The sequence below is a fragment of the Onychostruthus taczanowskii genome, unplaced genomic scaffold (assembly GCF_017590055.1).
Source record: "Onychostruthus taczanowskii isolate IOZ18803 unplaced genomic scaffold, ASM1759005v1 scaffold45, whole genome shotgun sequence".
In the NCBI taxonomy this organism is placed as follows: Eukaryota; Metazoa; Chordata; class Aves; order Passeriformes; family Passeridae; genus Onychostruthus; species Onychostruthus taczanowskii.
The window spans coordinates 753,269-773,930 of NW_024502014.1; the positions used below are offsets into that span (position 1 = coordinate 753,269).

The 20,662-nt window shown below is 37.9% G+C and overlaps 1 protein-coding gene across 3 annotated transcripts in view; it reads left to right on the forward strand.

Moving 5' to 3' along the window:
* The first annotated feature begins 494 nt into the window (after positions 1 to 494).
* The window catches only part of DLG1 (discs large MAGUK scaffold protein 1), a 77,285-nt gene continuing 57,117 nt past the window's right edge, over positions 495 to 20,662 (forward strand). For all 3 annotated transcript variants that reach the window (XM_041414487.1, XM_041414488.1, XM_041414489.1), the window contains exon 1: positions 495 to 753. In XM_041414487.1, the coding sequence (XP_041270421.1) occupies positions 529 to 753 (225 nt within the window). In that variant the 5' untranslated portion in view covers positions 495 to 528. The remainder of the gene's footprint in view (positions 754 to 20,662) is intronic.

Sequence of the window (20,662 nt, forward strand, 5' to 3'; positions counted from 1 at the left end):
TTTGTTTGCTTCAGGTTCATAATTTATGCAGGCAAGGAAGTGAAAAGATGCTATTGGATATTTCTACAGGCAGTGATTGAAACTTGGTTATTTTTGATCTGTGCTTTCTCCACCCAGTAGCTGTTATCATCCACCACCATCCTCATAGCTGTGAATTTGTAACGTTGTACTGTACCTGCTACCCAGTTTCCCTTAAATATCTGTTAGCAGCTAGCAAGAGAAAGCAAGGCTTTCATCCTGTGCATTCCGAAAAGGAAAAATAAGGAAAACCTTTGCTTGCTGCTTTTTTTTTTTTTTAATTTAAATTCCTCAAGATTATACTCATTATTGTAATCACAGGTAGAGAGGGAATGTAAGAGGTAGAAAGCCGTGGAAGAAAAATAGCATCAGCTAGCAAGAATTTTGTTTTCCTGGTTTGTAAACGATGCTGCTGTAATTCTATCTGCATTTTTTTTTTCCTGCTCATTCACCACTCAGCAGCTGGTAGGGAATTAAGACTGCCTGGCAACCACCTGCAGAGCTGCAGAGATGAATTACATTTTCGGAAATAACACACTCCTCTATTCTCGCGCCAGTCGAGGCAACGCTGGCTCCAGCCACAGCTCGGTAGGCCCCAAGCAGAAGCAGTGGGCAAAGAAAGGCTCAACAGATGAGTTACGGGCTGAGCCTTCCCGGTGGCAGCAGCTGGTGGCATTTTTCACTCGGAGACATGGCTTCATTGACTGCATTTCTGTTGCTGCCAGCTCCACCCAGGTAATATGCCACATGTTAAAGTGATTGTGTCTGCATGTTTGCTGGTTACTTGCTAGTCAGAAAGAGCAGTTATTTATGTATGCATGATTTCGTGTAATCTCTTATTTATGGATGGCGTTTTCTGTCTGCTTTCATTTTCATATTTTAAAAAGCTCTGTATAATTTCTAGCATTAAAGCATGAAAATGGAAACACTAAATGAGGTCTGATTTTTATTTATTTTGCAAGTGATGAGCCTCCAGCAATTTTAAACATGAGATATCCTAATGAAACAGTGAAATACTGAAAATGTAGTTTGCATTCTGCTGCCTAGCACTGGAGAGCAATAACGTAGTTAAGAAATATCAATTCCATAGCTCTAGTAAGATGTCAAATCCAATGGACTGCGTATTTAATAGTTAAGGAATTTTATCTAAAGAATTAAATAATTGAAAACCTTAACTCTAGGTGACATAACAAATTCAGTTCTGTAACAGCTTTCTAGGTTTTTTGGCTACTAATAGTACACAGATGAAGGAATGTCTCCCTTACAGGGTGTACATTCAATAGTGCAGTCTGTAAGAAAAACATGACATTTTTCAACTTCTCTGTCCATCTGCTCTGTGTGATGTTTGTGTTAATTGTCATTCAAAGTCAGGTAAAAGCAAGCAAGCTAAATTTTAATTGTGTAGCTTTTAATGACTTCTTAAGATTGGCACTGAGAGAAGTTTAAACTTATTGGCATTAGAAAATTAGTATCTCTTGGGAAAATATGACTAAGACCTATGGAACAATGCTGACATGTCAGAATTATTTAAACATGGGAGATTAGGTTTGCTTTGCTACTGTCAAGTGAAATTCATCATTAGTCAAGATATCTTGAATGATTTAACCTGAAATACTACAAAAACTTAGAGGGAAAAATTTGTTACCCTCAGACACTGTAATTTTATTAGGACAGTTTCTATGTTAGTAGTTCAGAGATGGTAAACTGACACTTCCTCTGAATTCTGCTTAATATTACCTGGTTTTTTGCTTATGAATTTGGAGTAAACAATGAGTAGGAGAGCTTAGAGGGGAATTTTGACTTTCTTGTTGCATCTTGTACATGATGCAGAAGTTGGATCCTGTAGTTTCTCTAATGGGTCATTATACAACTCCAAGTGATGCATTAGGTAGACATAATAGCTTTTAAATACTGGGGGTTTTTTAAAGTAAAAATATATAGTATTCACCTTTTCAATAAAAATTATAGTTGCTTTCATTTGTTTAAAGCTTGAAGAAGTAATATTGGAATGTGTGAAGCTCGCAATTGGACTGACTAGTCAGGCCTAGAAATCTGCTCATAAATAAAATATGGAATACCCTCTGCTTTGAGTGAAGGTTGGACCAGGTAAAGTTCCTGAGATCCCTTCAATCCAAAGCCATAATTCTGTGAATATCACAGTGTTTGTTCTATTTTTCTGCTGTGGAGAATATTGCTTACCTCTGGGAAAGCCTGCCAGATTTTTTCATAGCTCTGACAGTTCTTCATTAAAAATAACTGCTTATATATGTTCATGGCCAGAAGGAGGGAAGAAAACATAAAATATTTTGAAGTGGTTGTTAAAAAAATCTTAATGAGCATATTCAGAATTCATGCACTAAAACCATAAGAGCTTGTTGAAGCCACTTCCTCTGAAAGGATGCTGTACTGTGCTCACACCTTATCCACCCATTGCAGCTGTTCTAGCCTCGGGAGACAAAAAGGCATTTGGAGGTTGTTCACTGTGGTGCAATTTTGTTTTTCAGTTCTCTTTAGTTTGTGTTCTGTGTTGTAGCATTCTGAACATTTTTGTTACCTTTTATTTGTTTGTTTGAGATCCATCCCCGTCATTTGAATGTAATCACATTTGCAGAGTCCAAATAAGTAATTAGATGTGAAGTACTTCTCTAACCTGACCTGTAGAAATTCTGTGTGTGATCGTGGGCTTTATCAAGTTTTATTGTTGCGACATCATGATTTGTAACAGATAAAAAATCATTTGGTGGTTTTTAAAGTTGCTGTCTCCTGCTTCCCCTGTGAATCTGCTACAAAGCCCCCAGTTTTAGCTGTCCCTTCATTTCCTTGACTTTCTTGGATGGCATAAATTGGTTATGCTAGCTTAATTCCCTCCATCTGCAGTAGAAGAGAAATGACTCCCGGAGGTGGGACATGCCTGTCCTTCTCTGGGACCTGCTTGGGTCACCCTCGCCCCTGCAAGGTGGTAAGAGGACTTTGGATTTTGAGGTAGGGTATTTTTTGAGTAGGGTCTTGTATCCTAAAGAAGCAAGGCTGAAGTTGATGATGGATATGGTAGCAGTGCTTTTTGCTGTAGTTATCCCTTGGTTTATGCCCAAATGAATGCACACATGCCCAAATGATTGGTGCCCAGCTAAGCACACCAGACTTCTTTATGGGTCCTGGAAGCAGATTTAACGTGTTCAGGATTTCAAGGCCTTTATTGTTTCTTCCTTCTCATTCTCTGTGATGTTGTGTTAATCACTCAAATAGAAGAATTAAGGAATTTGATTAGGAGCTGATATATCAATTTTTTTCAGGAAGTTGTAAAATGTTTTTAATAAAAGCCAAATCTGTGGTATAAAATGGCAGGTAACATTAAAACCAAGCATACAACAAATTTATACTGTCACAAGGGTGAATAACTGTGCCACGAGCTTAGTAAATATACCATTATGCAAGTGACAAATACTGGTAATTTGAAGTGCTAACAAGAGATATGCGCAGTGCATCAAGGATGATACCTGCATCAGGATGATTGCTTTTTCTCTGAACTCTTTCCAGAGCTCTGAGAAGCCCCTGTTCTTGCCAGTCAATCCCAGGTCTCAGAAAGCATTTTAACTGTTGGTATTTGGCCCGTGATGTGCTACAAATGCAGAAACTGACACATGTCATTAAACTGGTTCTAACAGCAATCACTGAGGCTTTTCTTAGCATGTAACTGAGCATACCCTTGCAGCATGTGATACTGAGAAATTGTTTAGCTCCTTGAATATCCTGTGCTCATTTTTACTTCTATTTCTAGGACATCTTTTTAGGAAAGATGAAAAGGATCAGGACAGAAAAATAATCCTAAATCCACTTAGCCATTTCAAAAACTTAATTTTAAATTTCAGAGCTTATCAACTGCTTTTGTGAGTTGTTTGAGCCCAGTCATTTCTCGACTTAGTGTATCTTCCTTTTAAGATCTTGATAAAAGTTTTACTGTGTCATTAGTCCTAGACTGTTGCTCTCGGAGTCATTGGAGTATTATGGACATAGTTCTAGGATGTACAAAATGCTATGTCCAATCACATGATGTAGAGGTGTTATAAGGCAGTAAAGAAGATGATTTAAAAAAAAGTCAGGTCTCTACCCTAATCCCTCTTTTACTGTACTTTATGAAAAACTGATTTCTTAGTGCAATATTTATTATTCTTCCTGTATTTTGATATATATTGAAGTATTTATATATTGTTGTTGCTAATATTGTGATGAATGCAGGAGAAAGCAGCTTTAAATAGTACACGCTTTGGATGATTTCTCTGTAACAATGCACCTTCTGAAGCTGAAGAATGAGTTTTATTGTACTGTTTCCTTCCTATTCTTGATTTTAAGCTGTTAAAATCACATAGTTGTAAAAACATGAGTTTATTTTGCAAATTAGTTCTGCCAGTGGTTGCATTTTCTGTAAGATGGCATTGTAGCAGTGATAAAAGCAGTGTGAATTTATTCTGCAAGAGGAATGCATTAATATGTGTTCCAGTCAATAGGCCAAAAAGCAGGAAGTTCTTGGTAGTTTAACCAAAGCATCAAAGGAGTTTCTCTGGAACCTTTGGTTCATTTTGTAAACATTTTCTGTGTACAGTAGAGACAAAAACTTCTCAAGACTGTGAAATGTAATTGACATTTTAGAGATAGGCAATTTAAAAATCATAATAGTGTCAATAAATTTTAGGAATATCTGGCATGAGCCATGTAAAGCCATGTAGACTTTGTCAGCATCCTGCTGTGGCTCCCTGCTGTGGGCAGTGGTCCCCCTCTGCTGGGACCAGGCCAGTGCAGGGATGGGGCTGTGCTGCTTCCCTCCAAGCCCTGCGTGTGACTGCAGTGCTGGCATGTGCAGGTTGTTACCTCAGCTAATCACCTGCAGCACGGCAGTGCTGATAAGAACTGAGGGAGTGGTGATAAGAACTGAGCCGTGCTCCAGCTACCTGCAGGCACTGCTTCCTGCCAGAGGGGTTTGCGGTCCACCTTCTCTTTCCTGGTCTCTCACAACTCCCTCTCACTCAGAGTTGGTAACATAATTTCTTCATATTTCTGTTGCATTGTATCTCAAGAAAATTACTTTTTCCATAATGAGTCAGAAATCTGGTAAACAAAGAAAGAGACACAGAATTTTTTGCTTTTGGAGTTCTGCTGCTGCTACTACTGGGGCTTTGTGCCTGCACTGTGCTCAAGAGTCTGAATCTTCAGGCAAGGCAGACACTGGATCCCCTCTTAATCCATTGTCTTCAGCTAATAACTCACGTGGACTAACAAGGTCTTGCTGTATGAAACCCAGTGCATGGAAGCCTGTGAAAAAGGTAGGACTCTTTAGGGCTTTATATAACTTTACTAATTTATTTTATATTGTGATGCCCTCACAGTTGAGGCTTGTGTTGATCGACAAAGTGTTTTGAAAGTCAAATACAGGCCAGTCTGTCTTTCACCAGCTGTCAGCTTACTGAACAGCTCTAGCATGGCTCCTGTAGTATAGCATTTCTGTTTTGCTGCCAAAGCCTCTGTACATGTTTCAGCTAATACAATTATTAACTAAATTACTGTCTGACAGAACCACTGAATCTAAAGTGAAAATCGTCTTCTTCCTGTTCTTCTATTTTGGTTCACAACATCAAGAGCACTCTCAATTATGATTAAGATGGGCAGGATAGTTCCTTTACTTTGAAGACTATAGCTCAACAGAAGCTTCTTAGATGTTTTTAGAAAACATGACCTTGTCTCTTAGAATGATCTCTGTATCCATGTTTGGGGGCTGACATGGTATCCTGTTGTGCAATTTAAGACTTCTAGTTTAGACCCAGCTCAGAGTCCTGGTAAACGCTGTGTCCACAGCATTCCTGAGATTTATAGTAATCAAGGAGAGAAATGGTTTTATTAAACAAGAAAAATAGAAATCTTTATGTGCACACCAACTATGCAGTATATTTTGAGAAGGATTTGCTTCTTTTTCGTAAAACCTCTGCTGGGACCACTTCTTTTATCTGTTTACCAAATCAAAAAAGGAATTTAAATTTCTCCTGATGAATAACAATTACTTAAAATTTTTTTCAATGAAGCATTTAGGTTCTTGAACTCTCTTATTTTTTTCCTTTTTTCTCTTTTTTAACATGGGCATGATAGCCTGAGTGAAGAATGTGTCCATCACTCCTCTCCCTGGGAGAGAATTCAAACTAATTTCAACATGCTGCTGATTATTAAACTTCAAGCATAATCCTACTGTGAAGCATTTCCAGTACAGTTCAATTTTGAGTTACTTTGACAATTCCACAAAGGATGACAACGCAAGGAAAACATCAACCTCCTTATGTGCAATTGAAATGAAGTGCCTCTTTTTTGTTTATTGGTATAACCACATAATTTACTTTTTGCTTATCATGTAATGTCTCTGTAGCAGAGAGCTCCCGGTGGATGCATTCCTCCCATGAGGAAGAATGCTTCCTTTAAAGCTGTTTCTAAAATGTCTTTCCAAATTTAATTCAAGTGAAGATTGCATAGTTCCATAGATGATTTCAAGAACGCTCTACAGGTTTCTCCAGTTGGAATTCAGGAGAAATCCTTCTGATCAGTTGGCACTGATCCTCCATTTTATTCCTTACAGAATGGATAGGAGCACTCCTATTTCACAGCAAAGGCTGATAACCTTTTGCTGTCTGTCATGGAAGCTCAGAAAATGTTATACAGAGGCCAAATTTAGTACTGAGTCTTGACAACTTGTTAATACCACATGACCTAGAGAGTCGTCCCTGAATCCTTTTGAGGATCTGCTTTTTCTGGTCATTCCCAAAATAGCATTAGCAACAGTCAATTCTATACAAGTCAAAATTAATTACATCAACGTTCTCCCTAAAAATAGTTTGTCATGAAAAAAAGAGAAAAACATATTGCCTAATCTTTGATATACTCAGCTGCAATGTCTTTTAAACTATACCTTTGTTTGCTTGGGATCATCCACTGACCTCTTAAGCGATCACCTCTTGCTACTAGTTGAGTTCCAGGTCCTGCTAGGATTCCAAGACAAACCAATAGTGCTTCCTGACTCTCCTGAGCCCCAGAAATTTTTTTGTACCTCATTAAGGTTTGCCAACATAACCTGCTGGAAACTGCTGCTGCAGTAGGTGCTCAAGTTGTTAAAGTTCTAATCCCCATTTGACCAGCCTGGCCATATGACCACATGATGGTTCATTCTCTAAGAAACTGTCCAAGATGCCCAAACTGGTGCAGTTCTGACACTTGAGTTTTGAAAGACCTAAGGCCCCCTTCCATGTACTAGGTTTTTGTGGCTGCACACACAAGATTCAGTATCAGAAGAGCAGACTTGGAAAGACTGAAAGAATCCCCTGAAAGTAGGATTCCCTTCTGTCTATCGTGTATAATTTAAAAAAAAAAAACTTTTGCCACCAACCAAAGCACTTCTGGACTTGTTTTTCAGTTTGGAATTCCTCAGGGTGTCTCTGTGCCATTTATTGCTGTTCCATGTGACTTGTTGTCAGTATTGAATTTCATCTCTTTGACTATAACCCACTTGTCTAATACATCAGCCTTGCTCTACAGCTTGTTTCTGTTGTGCATTTGCTGCCCTTCTCTTTTTGTTGGTGTTTAACTGCACATTAGGATGTAGTTGAGCTGGCATGTTCTCCAGACAGACAACAGACATTTATGACTCATTTTGTCTCTTGTAAGCTGATCTTGGCATTTATGAATTTTCAGTCTATTGCTCTATTACAGTATTTGCTTTGTATATTCTTGTCCCTTGCAACAGTCTTTCTCGAAATGATACGTTTAAGCAATGATTTCCTTAAAATCAGATCACCTTATGCATACTTTCCATAGGGGAAAAAAAGAAAAAGTCAGGACAAAATAGTTTAAGGTATACCAGAACATTGGTAAAATAGAATTGCCTATTAATTTTGTTTTCCATGTCCTTGTAATTAGCTTAAGTTTTGAGTTGTTTTGTAAGTTGCCAACATTTTTTAAGCTGTATGGAAGCTAGTATTATTGTTGTTATTGGAGACTACTATCTATGCAGCCCTGTCAGTCTTCTAAATAGGAGTTCAGACATTTTATGGGATGCAGGTATAATACAGGAGTTTTTACTGATGATGGAATCTTCACTTTCTTCCCACTGCTTTGTGTGGTACTTCCTGGAACCTACTGTACCGTGGGAATCTTTTGGATGAGTCTGCTGGCTTCTGGTCTTTTATTCTCTTTATCAGTGCTGCCTCACAGTGTGTGTATTTGCTTATTTAAAACTGTTTCTCTAAGACTGATGCCTGCAGAAGTCAGTTGAGGAGCCTGTGCTCTGTTGCTCCCAGGTAGTAATGTTTGCCTTTCATAACAAAGTAGGGAGGGGAGTAAAGATTGCTTGTGCTGCTGGGGTACAGTTCTACTTCAAAGCTAATTTATTTTACTAAGTAAATAGTACTTATTTTTCTTAGGTAACTAACTGTATCTGAATACTCAGTGTGGTGTAGCAGGTGAGAAGGGAGTCAACTTTCCCATTGGAGAGAGAAGGAGCTTTGGATTCTTTCTGTAGGGTATAGGGTAATCAGTCTGAAATCATGATAAGTGATTGGAGTGTTCAGAAAAGTGTTCTATAACTGTAGATGATATTCACAAGCACCTGCTTTATAATGAAAACTCAAGAACCTCTGCTTAGTTCATCTGAAGGAAAGTCAGAAGATGATATGGTCACAGACTATAAATATGTAGGGATTGATTTCAGAAACTAGAAAGCTTGTTTATTTAGTGGAAAAAGGCTTCTGTTTTCCAAGTCAGATAGAAAACTTAATTTTGAAGATTGGTACTAATATAATAAGCATTTTGGAAGATTAGTGGGACATGTTGTAGTTGCCAAATCAGGGTAATAAATTAGTATTTCCTATGTAAAAAGTATAATGACATATAAAGATTCTACTTGAGAATGTCAAAATACATCATAATCTCTGATCCATCATCTAATATAATGGCTTTAAACTGCTCTTTGAAAGCTGAAAACTCCTGGAAAGCAATTTATAGGTTTTTAAAAATCGCTCTTTTTATTGCTCTTCTTTGCTACTGCTTTTAATTGCCCTTTTAATGCTGTAATTTAAAAAGAAGAATGCAGGGAATATTCTGTGTACAGAAAAGCTTTTTAGGCTTTGAGCACATTAAACCTCGATACAGAGCAGCGCTTGTAGTTAGATGCTAAATCCAATGCTATGCAAAGTGACCGTGAAATACTGCTGATGAAGGTGGTGATAGTACGGACTAAAGCCATATTCCCAGATAGGTGTGGAATGCCAAAGTAGATGCCTATCTCCAAGCAGAAAACTAGCTAGGGCGGCCCCAGCTTTCAGCTCAGGGTATTTCCTATTACTCATTTTACTGTATGAAAAAATAATAAGATTCAGGTGCCCATAAAACTTAGATTAATGTGGTAAGAAGCACACATGATCAATAGGAGATGACATTTATTCAGGATTTCTTATGAAACTTGCATTTAATATGACTGAATTGTCTGTTATGTTCTGTGTGACCCTTTTGTTTAAAATGTCTCAGTTACTGGAACAAAAATTTTGAAGAGGCACATATGATTCTCTTTTAAAAAGGAGCAAAGCTGTACTTTCTTAGACTGCACCTAAGCAGTCTGATTTCCTTATTGTATGAACTTTGGGAAATTCTCTATTATTACAAAATAATTGACAGGTAGAGGGATAAACAGGTATTCTTGAGACAAGTCAGTTTCTTTCTATAATGGGAAAAGAAGGACTTGCAGATCATCCAGACATCTTTGAAAACAGACCATGTAGATCAAAATCTACATGGGAACATGTCGTTGTCAGAATGTTTTTATAATTACAGAAGTCTTTGAAAACTATGGTTCTTGCATAAAAATCTGTTAAAATTAATGGTGCCATGAGATAAAAGGGATGTGATAGGCTACAAATGAAGTATTTCAATTCCAGAAAGAGACTTTGGAATTATCACTGATGATTGTATGAAAATGTCACCTTAGTACCATGCAGTAATGAAAATGGTAAATGAAATGTTGGGTATTATCAAAGAAGCAGGAGCAAATAACATAAAAAATTATCTGAGTATATTTATTGTGTATAATTCTAATTTTGGGGGGCTTCTGTTTTCCTTGTCAAAGGATATAGCATAAGTAAAAAGGAAAAGAGTAACAAAGCATCAAGAGGAACAATCTAGTTATCTATAAGGGTAGATAACTTAAAAATAAACCAGAAAAAAAAGCCTAAGGGAAAATATGATCAAGATAGAAAATGAAAATGAAGTTAAGAGGGTTCTCAAGTACAAATTCTGCAATAGATACCTAATTTTAAATCTGTCCAGTAAAAATTTCCTCTAAAGTTGTTAAAGGCACTGACACAACTGAGACTGTGGGTAAAATGCTCTTTTTGAAGGCTCAAAAAGAAAATTACTTAAAAGCAAAGTTAAACGGATTTGCAAAGAGCAGGTGGCATGAAGCTGTTACAGAGAGTGGCTCAGGAAGCCCTTGACTGTCAGGTTCTGAGACGGTTTTCTGGGAAAATTGCTGGGCATATGTCTAATTCCTACTTGCCCATCTGTCAGTTTTTACTGCTGGTAAGACTCTTGACCAGTTGGGCCTTTGCTCTCATCCAGTATAGCAACTTTTGTCAGAATAATTTATCTCTCTCTGTAGTGCACTGTGCTATTTGATGCTATTGAATAAATTACACTAGGAAAAAGAACAATGAGAATAAATGTCTAGAGGATGTTTGGAAGCCTGGCAAGAGTGCAAGTAAAATGCAAGGAATAGAATCTCAGTTTCTGGTCTTTAAGTGTCACTCAGCAATCATGACCACCTGAGCTAGAAATCTCCAGGTCTCATAAGGAAATGCAATCTGATAGATTCATCCCCTGAGTGATGCATCAGTCATGAAATGATCAGAGTGGCAGGAATTAATCTTGAAATATATCTGGAAAGGACTAATGGTTAAATTAATAGTCTCAGAGAATGTGATTAATGATAAAAGTAACAGGTGAATTCCCAGCTGCTGCCCTAAGGCGTTTCTGGATTAGAAATATTCTTGGGGTTTTTTTTGCTTTACAGTTTTTTTCCTATGTACAGTAGATACAATGCTGCCCATCTTGGAACCACAGATGGTTCATCTTGTGTTCTGGTGCAGCTGGGAAATGGCAGGAGTGCTGGCAGGTTGGGTTTTGTCTGGTGTTAATTTTTATACCATACATTACTGCTGTCACTTACATTCAAGTAATGAAGGACTTGAAAAACTTAATTGACAATTGACAATTTGGCTTTGAGCCTCAGAAACCATCACAAAAAGATACATTTTGTCTTCTGGTTCTTGAAATTCAAAGCAAGTAAGTAGTTATATATTTATAGCATGACCACTTAATTTGTTTTTGCCTATCTATTAGTTAACTTTCTTCTTTCATAGTTTTCAGTGTTATTTTTTCTCTTGTTTCAGCCTATTTCTTCACCTGCTCATTTTTACCTTTGTGGCAGTGTTCAATTTTCATCATTTTTTGTCCTTTAACTTCAGCAATCATAATCAGATGAAGTAGAATGTACTGTAAAATACAATTTCCTAGTTGCTTTTTTGCTTACTGGAAAGGAAAAACCATAGAAGAAAACTACTGGCATGTCTGTCAAGCTGGTGCCCTGATTCCAGCAGCAGCCGGAGCAGAGGGCTGGGGAAGAGGATAAACCCAGGCCAAAGAGCTGTGATATTTCCTCTGAAGGCTTTCAGAGATTTCTGCCTATTCCAGTACAGGGATTCCAGAGCTGGAGGTGACGTGTCTGTTTAATAATGCTGAACCCATGAGTTTTCATGAACTTGGACTGCATTCTTTTAGTGGCAAGGATTCAACAGTCAAAGAGCAGCTTCTACTTGTTTGTAGCCTAATGAAGGGGAGGAGAGTTGGGGTTATGGGAGCTGTTCTTCTGCATTTTGTTCAAAGTTTTTTTAAATGCAAAACAGTGTTGGAAAGAGAATTCAGTGTATTTTTTAAGGAAATAGCCCTCCCTTGGATTGAGGAGTGAGATTTGTCTTTTCTGTTGTTGCCTCTGTTTTATTTTAGTTCCTTACTCCATAGAGGCAGACAGGGACTAGGCCAGGTTAGAGAATCTTGGCAAGGAACAGCTGAGACGGTGGCCTGAGAGTGGAAATTTTGGAGCATCACTTATCAAAGTCAGCCTGAACCTCAGAACTCCACTCATGGCCTCACCAATGTTACAACAGTGTGGCTAAAGGTTGGTATCTTCTTGTTCTGAGGACACAGGAAAGTAAGTGCTTCTTCACTAATTGTGGTGGGGAGGTAAATAAATGCAGACCATAACCTCACTTCTTTATTTCCTTTAAACTGTTGAAAGATTTAATTGATGTCTCTTAGCCTTTCAGTGTTTAAGGACTTCAAACATTAGTAGAAATGTGTTGTGTAGAGTTGTTGGTGTTAGAGATTATGAAAAAGGAAACTGCACAATTTTCTTGCAGTATAGTTGGGACTCCTGACCATCTGATTAATCCTGTTTTGCTTTTTCTGAATCATAAATTCAGAAGTCAAACCTCTTGTTTTAGTCCTTCCTACAGACTTTTTTTTGTAATGAATTTGAAATTTCAACCATATAATAGGTTATACTTTGGATAAGATGACATTCACGTGCAAAGTTTTCATATGTTATGAATAATGGTTCTTGAAGATTTACTCAATTTAAAAACAGTCTAATTAATTTTTTTAACTTTTGGAGAAGAGTAGTGAGATATTTTGACAAGTAATTGACAGGTTTCTAGTACTGAGTGAGATCACTTTTCAGTATCAGAGCTAGATAGGTATAGGACTTCTTTGATATTTAAATTAATTAGAAATAATAGAACGGGCATTCTGTCTACGTTTACTTATTTCCTGAATAATTGAAAAATTATTGCAAATTATGTGTTCTGAGAAACATGTAAACACTACCCAGTCTTTAACATTGTATTTTGATTTAATAACGTTCCTAGGAGTGAACAGTTCATCACATCTCAGTTTCCTAGCACAGCATACCCTTTCTACTGTGAATATCAAAAACTAAAATATTGACACCTGAGAGCTGCTATTATTTTTCTATTATGAAGTCTTAGAATATGTTTTTTCTTTGTCGTGGCTCTTTCTGATGCTAAAACCCTGCTTGGGCTTCTTTGTGGATGCATTAGCATTATAATGAAAGCTATTATTCTTAAGGCTGCTGTTATTTAAAAGGAGCTTTCTCGGCCTTGCTTTAAGTTGCAAATTAAATGCATTAAATTCATTCTCAATAGCACTTATGAATTTAATGAGGAGCCTTGCAATTCTGCTTTGAGCTGAGAGTGTTGAGTTGCTTGGTGAATACAGATGATTGACCTGCTGCAAAGTTCAGTATTGGACTTTTGCTTAGTATTTGAAAAATAAAAGTCACAAGTTAGTTTTATTAAAAGTAATATTGATTTTGTTTACATTTTTTATGTTATGAATCTGGAATATGACTGAGTTTAAACTCAGTCCCTGAGAGATGTGACAGGACAAAATAATTTGAGCAAAGTCTTTCTGCATGCCTCACATAAAAAGGCAAGGCTTCCATAGTCCAGTTTTTGATCTTAGCAGAGAGAGAACAGGTTGGTTGCTGAAACTTTAGTTCTGTTGAGACTGTTGCTTGTATTTGCATGAGATTCCTAGCACCTGAAAATTGTGCTCATTGAGCAACCATAAGATACTGTGTGGTAGCGTTGGTGATAGTTTTGTAGGTCCAGGTTGCCAGTTTCTGCCCTATGGTTGTTCATTTGTCTCATACACAAAACTCTAGTTCTGCTACAGTCTGCCTCAGCAAGTAAGAGTCTGTCAGTGCTGCTTTACTTTGGCTTGGGTAACTGTGCTGCACATTGCTCCTAGGCTGTTTTTGTAGATAAAGATTGCAGTGAAGAATTGAAAGAGTAAATACACACTGTGTTTGTCTTCAAATCAGTTCAGGTCATGCTCGCCATCTGTGATTTTACTGATATTCTGCTGTCTTTGTTTTCCCCCTTCAAAGCAATTTATTTATATTTTTAGTTCAGAGTTTTTAAGTTCATTTGAGTTCATTGTAAAATGCTGTGGGGTTTGAGGAGGAAACTAGGTTAGAGAATCAATTTGTTGACTGAGTTAAAAAAAACCCAACACCACAAAATCAAGCAACAAGATAACCCCTACAGTTTTGAATATCTAACATGCTAATGGTGTGTCTTTAAAATAGTCTTCTCACAGAGTTAAGATTTTCAAGAGCCGTGCCTCACTCTGAAAAAGGTGAGAGCCAAGGTAATGTCACAGGCATCAGACTAGTGCTTTTAATCTACGAGGTCTGGGTGGATCATGTCTTTTCCTTCTGGGGATCCAAAAACCTTTCATATCTTCATTACAGTACTTACTTGAACTAATGTTACAGCTCCAAGGTGAACTTCCCTGTCCTCAAAAATTTCATTGTTAAACCATTGAGTACTAACTGGGTAAGTTACATACTCCTTATGTAGGCAGACCCTGACAGGCTTCAGACTCAGCTTCTTTGTTGCTATGCTTTCTGTCCAAACTCTCTTGGGAGAGACATGGGTATCATCCAGGTGGAGGTCTAGGGGTTTTATTCCTTCATCCTTGGGACACCATGGTAATCATTCGTTGCTCTGTCATGGCAAGGTACAACAAGAAAGGGGCAGGAATCAGTAACACAAATCAGAAACCCAAAGTTCTCTTTGCATCAGTGCAGAATGTTAGGAAGGCTTAAACTTAACCACCCATGGGTTGGTGCCATCCTGATTAAGCTTATAATTTCCCTGGTCAGGTAATAGTGAATTGCTCTTCTGTTAATGGTATTGTCTTGTTTGGCAGTTCTGCTTCCCATTCTGTTTGTTCAGCATGTTTTGCTTTCTAGACTGGCTTATCAACAATGACAGGACTCCTGCCTGGCCTGAGTTAGGGCTTGTGTCTGTGCAGTTACCAAAATTCAGATGCATTCTTCACTACTTGACTTGCAACATGATTGCTTATGTTCAGATAGTTCTACATGGTTTTAGTTCTTATGAAGCTTGGTAGTTTTGATTTGATTGCCTTGGAACTCCAGAGTTTAGGCTGTAGGAAAGTACTTGTGTTATGTTCCATTTTCAAATGCTCTTGAAGTTATATTTTGTTTAAAGTAGTGCAGAAATACACTCAGGAAAAATAGACATGTCTTTAAATTTATAGCTTAACAGCACAAGTCACTGACATCGTGGCACTGAGGACCTGCCAAGGCCACAGGCTGGCACTGACTTAGGGAGCAATAGGACAGAGGTGATGCATGAGTTTAGTGCTGGCTGTGTGTACAGTCAGATCCTCTGGGCAGCACACTTGGGTAGCATGGATTTGGAATGTGGATGAGTGGCAGTTGTGCTTTGTTCTTGTCACTGTCAGACTCCATGAAACAGTCTATAAATCCCTGAAGGTATTTTGAGATGAGTATTGACTTTTGTGATTTTGAGGAAGATGGATGCAAAGTTCTGAAAATAGCACACTTCACTAGTGATATGTCCTGTGGCATTCGAGGATGTAGTTCAGAAAAAAGATACAAAACTGCACTGCCAGACCTTAACCTATATATCTCTAGAAAGAATCTATGTCTTTTAAAGTCAGCTTTGTCAGTGTGTATTGGATCAAAATTGTTTCTTACCGCTTTTAAATTTTTGTACACTTTAGAAGATATTTTATTTCCTACTTTCAAGAAGAGATGATGAATATGGACTTGTTTTCATCAGTCAAGTCACATTAACAGAAGTTACTGATTTTGTAGTATCTGCTTGAAGGCAGTGGGAAGGGTGAAGTACAAAATTATTTTTGGAGTATTCTTCTGGCTATTAGAATTGCTTTTTGAAGTCATGAAAGTTGGTGATCAAAGCTTGAAAAAAGACCTTTGCACAAGACATTGCTGGTGAAATATTAGGACTATTTTCCCTTTCTATGAGTATTGTTGTTACTCAGCTGTTGAGTGGGTGGTAGAGAATGTAGAAAGAAAATGATTCTTGAAGAAAAACTACTTATAGAAGATTGCAGCAATCTGTTAACGTACCAGCAAAGTGTGCACTGTATATTTGATGCAGTAATTTAAAGAATAAAATATTGATGATTCAGCTTTGTGTTAGCAACAAATTGTTCAGAGTTGGTATTTAATATGAAAGCACAACCTGATCCTGAACCCCCTCTGGTTATGAAAAATCACTTAGCACTTGATATTAAAGTAGAGCAGCTCATGCTAGTAATTAAAGCAGTCTGTGGAGAACACTTGCTTTCTGCAGTCAAAAGATGATCTGCCAAACCTGTGCAGCTTCAGTTACACAACTGCATTTTCTGGCTTTGGGTTGTGCATGTGTCCCACTGCTTTGTAATGATGTCTAAGTTTTAGCCTTCATATTTTTCAGATTTTGTACTGCCTTAGTATATAACTCTGAACTTCATATAAAGTGTTACCAAGTTCTCTTCAAGGTTTAGTCAGACAAAACAATCCTTTTCCATCCAGCCTGAGAACCAAGGACACCATTGCAACTTCAGGACCATAAAGTGTAAACAGGGAGATGAGAGCAAACTGGGAGGATGGGACTGCATAACCTGAAGCTGTAACTGGACAATTAACCCCACTATGGAAATGGACCAAAACTTATAAAAGTGTGAAAACTCGTGGCCCTCGTCCATCTTGGGTGTAGCCTCGGCCAGGCTCTTGTACTTCCCAAGGTGTATCCTTAGAAGGCCTTTTAATAAATACCTGCTTTATTCTGCTAACACTGTCTAGCCTCTGTCCCAGGTAACCTCTCAAGGCATCCACAGGAGTTTTTTTATTCTACTAGTGTGACTCCAAGGCAGAATCTGCCTTACCTTCCAAGAGGATATAATTCAGATTGAGCTCTCTCAAATATCTGATTAATCTCTTTTAATAACATTCTTCTTGTCTTCTCTTCCTTTTCTTGTGTTTTTTTTCATTATGTTTCCATTTTGTTTACATGATGATTGTTCTCTATAAGCATTACTATGCTTTTATTATGCTGTAGTCACTTTCTATACTGGCATACCACTGAAATTTCAATGCAGCCTGAGCTTTTTCACTGGAGGGTCTCAAGGCACACTGTGCAGCATGGATTAGGTATTTTGCCTGTACCTCTTGTTTCTTGACTGTGTTTTGGTGCTTGGACTGTTGTTTTTGGAACTACAATTGCCTTCAAGTTTTTGTTTTCATTGTTGATACCTTATTGATATCACCTCAGGAACCAAAGGCATGATGACTGCAAGGAAAAAAATCATAGCAGTTTTCTGCTGCATAATGTTCCTTCTTTTGCCACTGAAATCAAAAGGTCTGAAAGCACACTACAGATATGTGAATTCCTTTGCATTGTCTTCCCCTTTTCTGCTTGGAGAAGAATATAGGAAGCCAGACAGCTGAGTTTCCAAGAATGTGGTATTCAGCATCTCTTCCCCTTGCCCTTAATTTTCTTACTTAGGACTCTTAAAAGCTAATTTATTTTTGTTTTAGTCAATACTTGGTCTATGTGTTTTCAACAAAGTTGATGTCTCCAGGAATAAAATGTTCCTTTTGAATCTGGAACATCATGCATTTTGCGATTTATTATGTATGCAAGACAAAAGCCTTATACCTCAAGCTCCTCTTCTGCTTCTTTTCTACATTTTAATGTAATAAACATTTATATTGTCTAATAGTAATTAGACAATGTCATGCTGAGTACTGATATGGAAGTAAGATGGGTGGTATAAATGTATTTTGCTAAACCTCATGCAGTCTTGAATGTCTCTGGAAAAGAAACGTTGTGATCTAAAAAAGCTGCCATTTAGCAGGCTGTTGCCAAAGAGGGTGCTGATACAGGGCCTTCAGCTCCACCCCAGGAATCCCTGCAGGCTGAAGAGTGTGCCTCGGAGCTGCTCAGTATTAATGCATCTGTGGATACTTCTCAAAGGAGAAGAAGTTATGGTGTGCTGCTTTTGAGCTATTTACCTTGTACATTCACAACATGCTTATCTTTGCCCTTCAACATCAAAACCCACGGCTCCTGGGCTCTCTGGAACAGAACAGCCTGGGTGCACCTGCCCACATGTGTTAGGGGAATCCAGTCCTCCAGCTCCTGAATGCTTCACAGGCCAAATACATCCCTGCTGTGTGCCTGCACAAGTCTGAGAATGTTGGTATGGCCAACACATTTCTGGTTTCGTGTCACTGGCCAGAATCATTTCTGTCTCTGCGTTATGGATATTGCATTAATGAAACGTTTGGCAGCTCTTGATTACATCCCTTCTGGATAGAAGATGAGACATGGCAGCTCTTGGTGATTAGAGGAGCATCTGTCAGTACCTATTTATCTCTTAATATTCATGCTATAAATAACTGGAAATGTTTGTACTTAGGTCTGTATGTCTGTTCCTTTACTCTGCATGTAAAAATTCTGCTGACTCATAATTTAAATATTCACATTTGCTGCAGGAAGGTATAATGTGAGATGGAGAATAACCATATTTTAATGCTGTGAATTGATGAAACCTCTCCATGTTAACTAAATACAGTACAGCTGACCTAATCAAGTTGTTTCCTATGAGCTGGTGTCCTTCATTCTCATGATACCCAGCACCAGAAATCCAGATCCACAGCATATTCCTGGAACAGAGCCACTGGGCAAGAGGCAGGTGGTGCATGCTGTGCAGAGGCTGGATGTGTGTACCTGCTGAGAAGACTCTGTGGCCACTCATTTGAGCCCACTTCTTTCCTCTGAAAGGCTGGGAATATGAGTGTATTTAGCTGTCAATTTTCATATAGATGCTGGGAAATGACCTTTGATCCTTCTCTTTTTATAGAATTTAAAATAGGCTGCTAAAGTTAAATATTCAACAATGTGATAAAATCAAGCTGTTTCCTCCTTTTGTACTTTTTGGGGGGAATGGGGGAAGGATTCATTTTGGAGCTTTTTTTGTTTTGAGTATTGGAATAAAAATGTAATATAGAGATCATGCATCCTTAGCATTAAAAATTGAATGAATAATAAAAAACTCATTTAAATATCTTAAATTAAAAAATATATCTTTTAAACAGTGTGTGCCTGAAAGTTGTGGTTTCGTGGTGCTGCTGCATTTCAAGGAAATACAACTCTTAAAATTATGAACACAAAGTAATTATTGTTATTATTATGGTATTAAAGATTTTTATTTTCCTTGACATTTTAATATTGAAATCTTGTGCAATGTATCTGCCCATTCACAATTCATATACTGTCCATCACAAACTGCTTGTAAATTCATTAATTTTCTGCCCCAAGAAGCATTCATAACAGCAGAAGGATTAAAAAATTTCTGGATGTAAGCCTTGGAGAAGTTTTGAGGTGATAAAATGGAGAAAATGAAGGGATTGTAGGAGGTTTTGAGAGAAATAACCTTTGGAGCTTCTTTATAATGGTCAGATGACTTTTGCCCTCTATTCAATAATTTGTGCATTGCATTGATTATTTGTGCCCAGCAAATTGACTGTTGTGTGTTGGGTCAATGGTGCTCTTTAAATAGAGTGAGAGAGCACACAACATGCAGACCTAGCTAATGCAGAGCATGTAGGGTTTCTTCCTATGACCGTAATCTGGGAAACATATTTTTAACTTGCTCAGGAAGAAATATTTTAATTTATTTTCCCTCCACAGTTTGGCTGGGTGTTTGGTGGGTTTTTTTTTTTCCTATTTGGGGTGGTTTTGGGAGTTTTTTTTTGTTTTTTTTTTTTTTTTTTTTTTTTTTCCTGGTGATTTTGGGAGTTCTTTTTTGATTTTTTTTTTTTTTTGTTTTTTTTTTCAAAAAGGACTCTTAGTGTTGTGACTTTGATGAGTACTCATGGTGGTGAGATGGGAACGCTCAAGCGCTCTGATGTGCTGAGGAGCCCGAGAGTGGAAACACACGAAGCTGCTCATCTGCAGCTGCTGCGGCGCCCGCAGCGCGCTCCGGCCGCTCGCGCGCCTTTCAGCTCCTGCACGCTGCCAGCGGCTGCCAAACACAGAGGGAAATTTGTAAACCTACGGGACAGTGTAAAAAAGAGCCCGACAAAAAGCACAGCAAAAGTAAAAGCTGCTAGTGGTTGGGTGTCTGATGGCTCGTGCTCGAATTGCTCTTTAGGGAAGGTAGGTGTTGCACTGCGTGTTCGGAGATGTGCGTTTTTCTGCGGACTGTAAGAAGTACGTTGCTTTTTTTTCTTTCTGTAGTTTTATCCCAGCTGTTTCTATTGGCTTTCTTACTCAATCTTCTTTTGTGTTTTATTGCTAGAAATTTTCCAATGATGGTTTCTGCACTTTATACAATATGGGGGTTTACAGTAATTTCTTGGAAGTGGGGAAAGTTTAGTTTACTTGATTTTTGCTCTCCAAAGTGTATCTGTTCGTTGTTTACTGAGAATAGAATTTGCTGAATTTTACAGAATTTTCTGCTTAAGAATGTGTGTGGTGCTCTGTTTTACCTACATATTAGTTGGTATTTCCTCACTGAAGGATTTAGAGTGTATGGGTTAAAAACAAAAAGCCACTTACTTTGGAACAAGGCAGACTTAAAGGGGTGTCTCATATTTTGCATGGGTAGGGCCAAATGGGTGGCTGAGCTGTTTACTTTG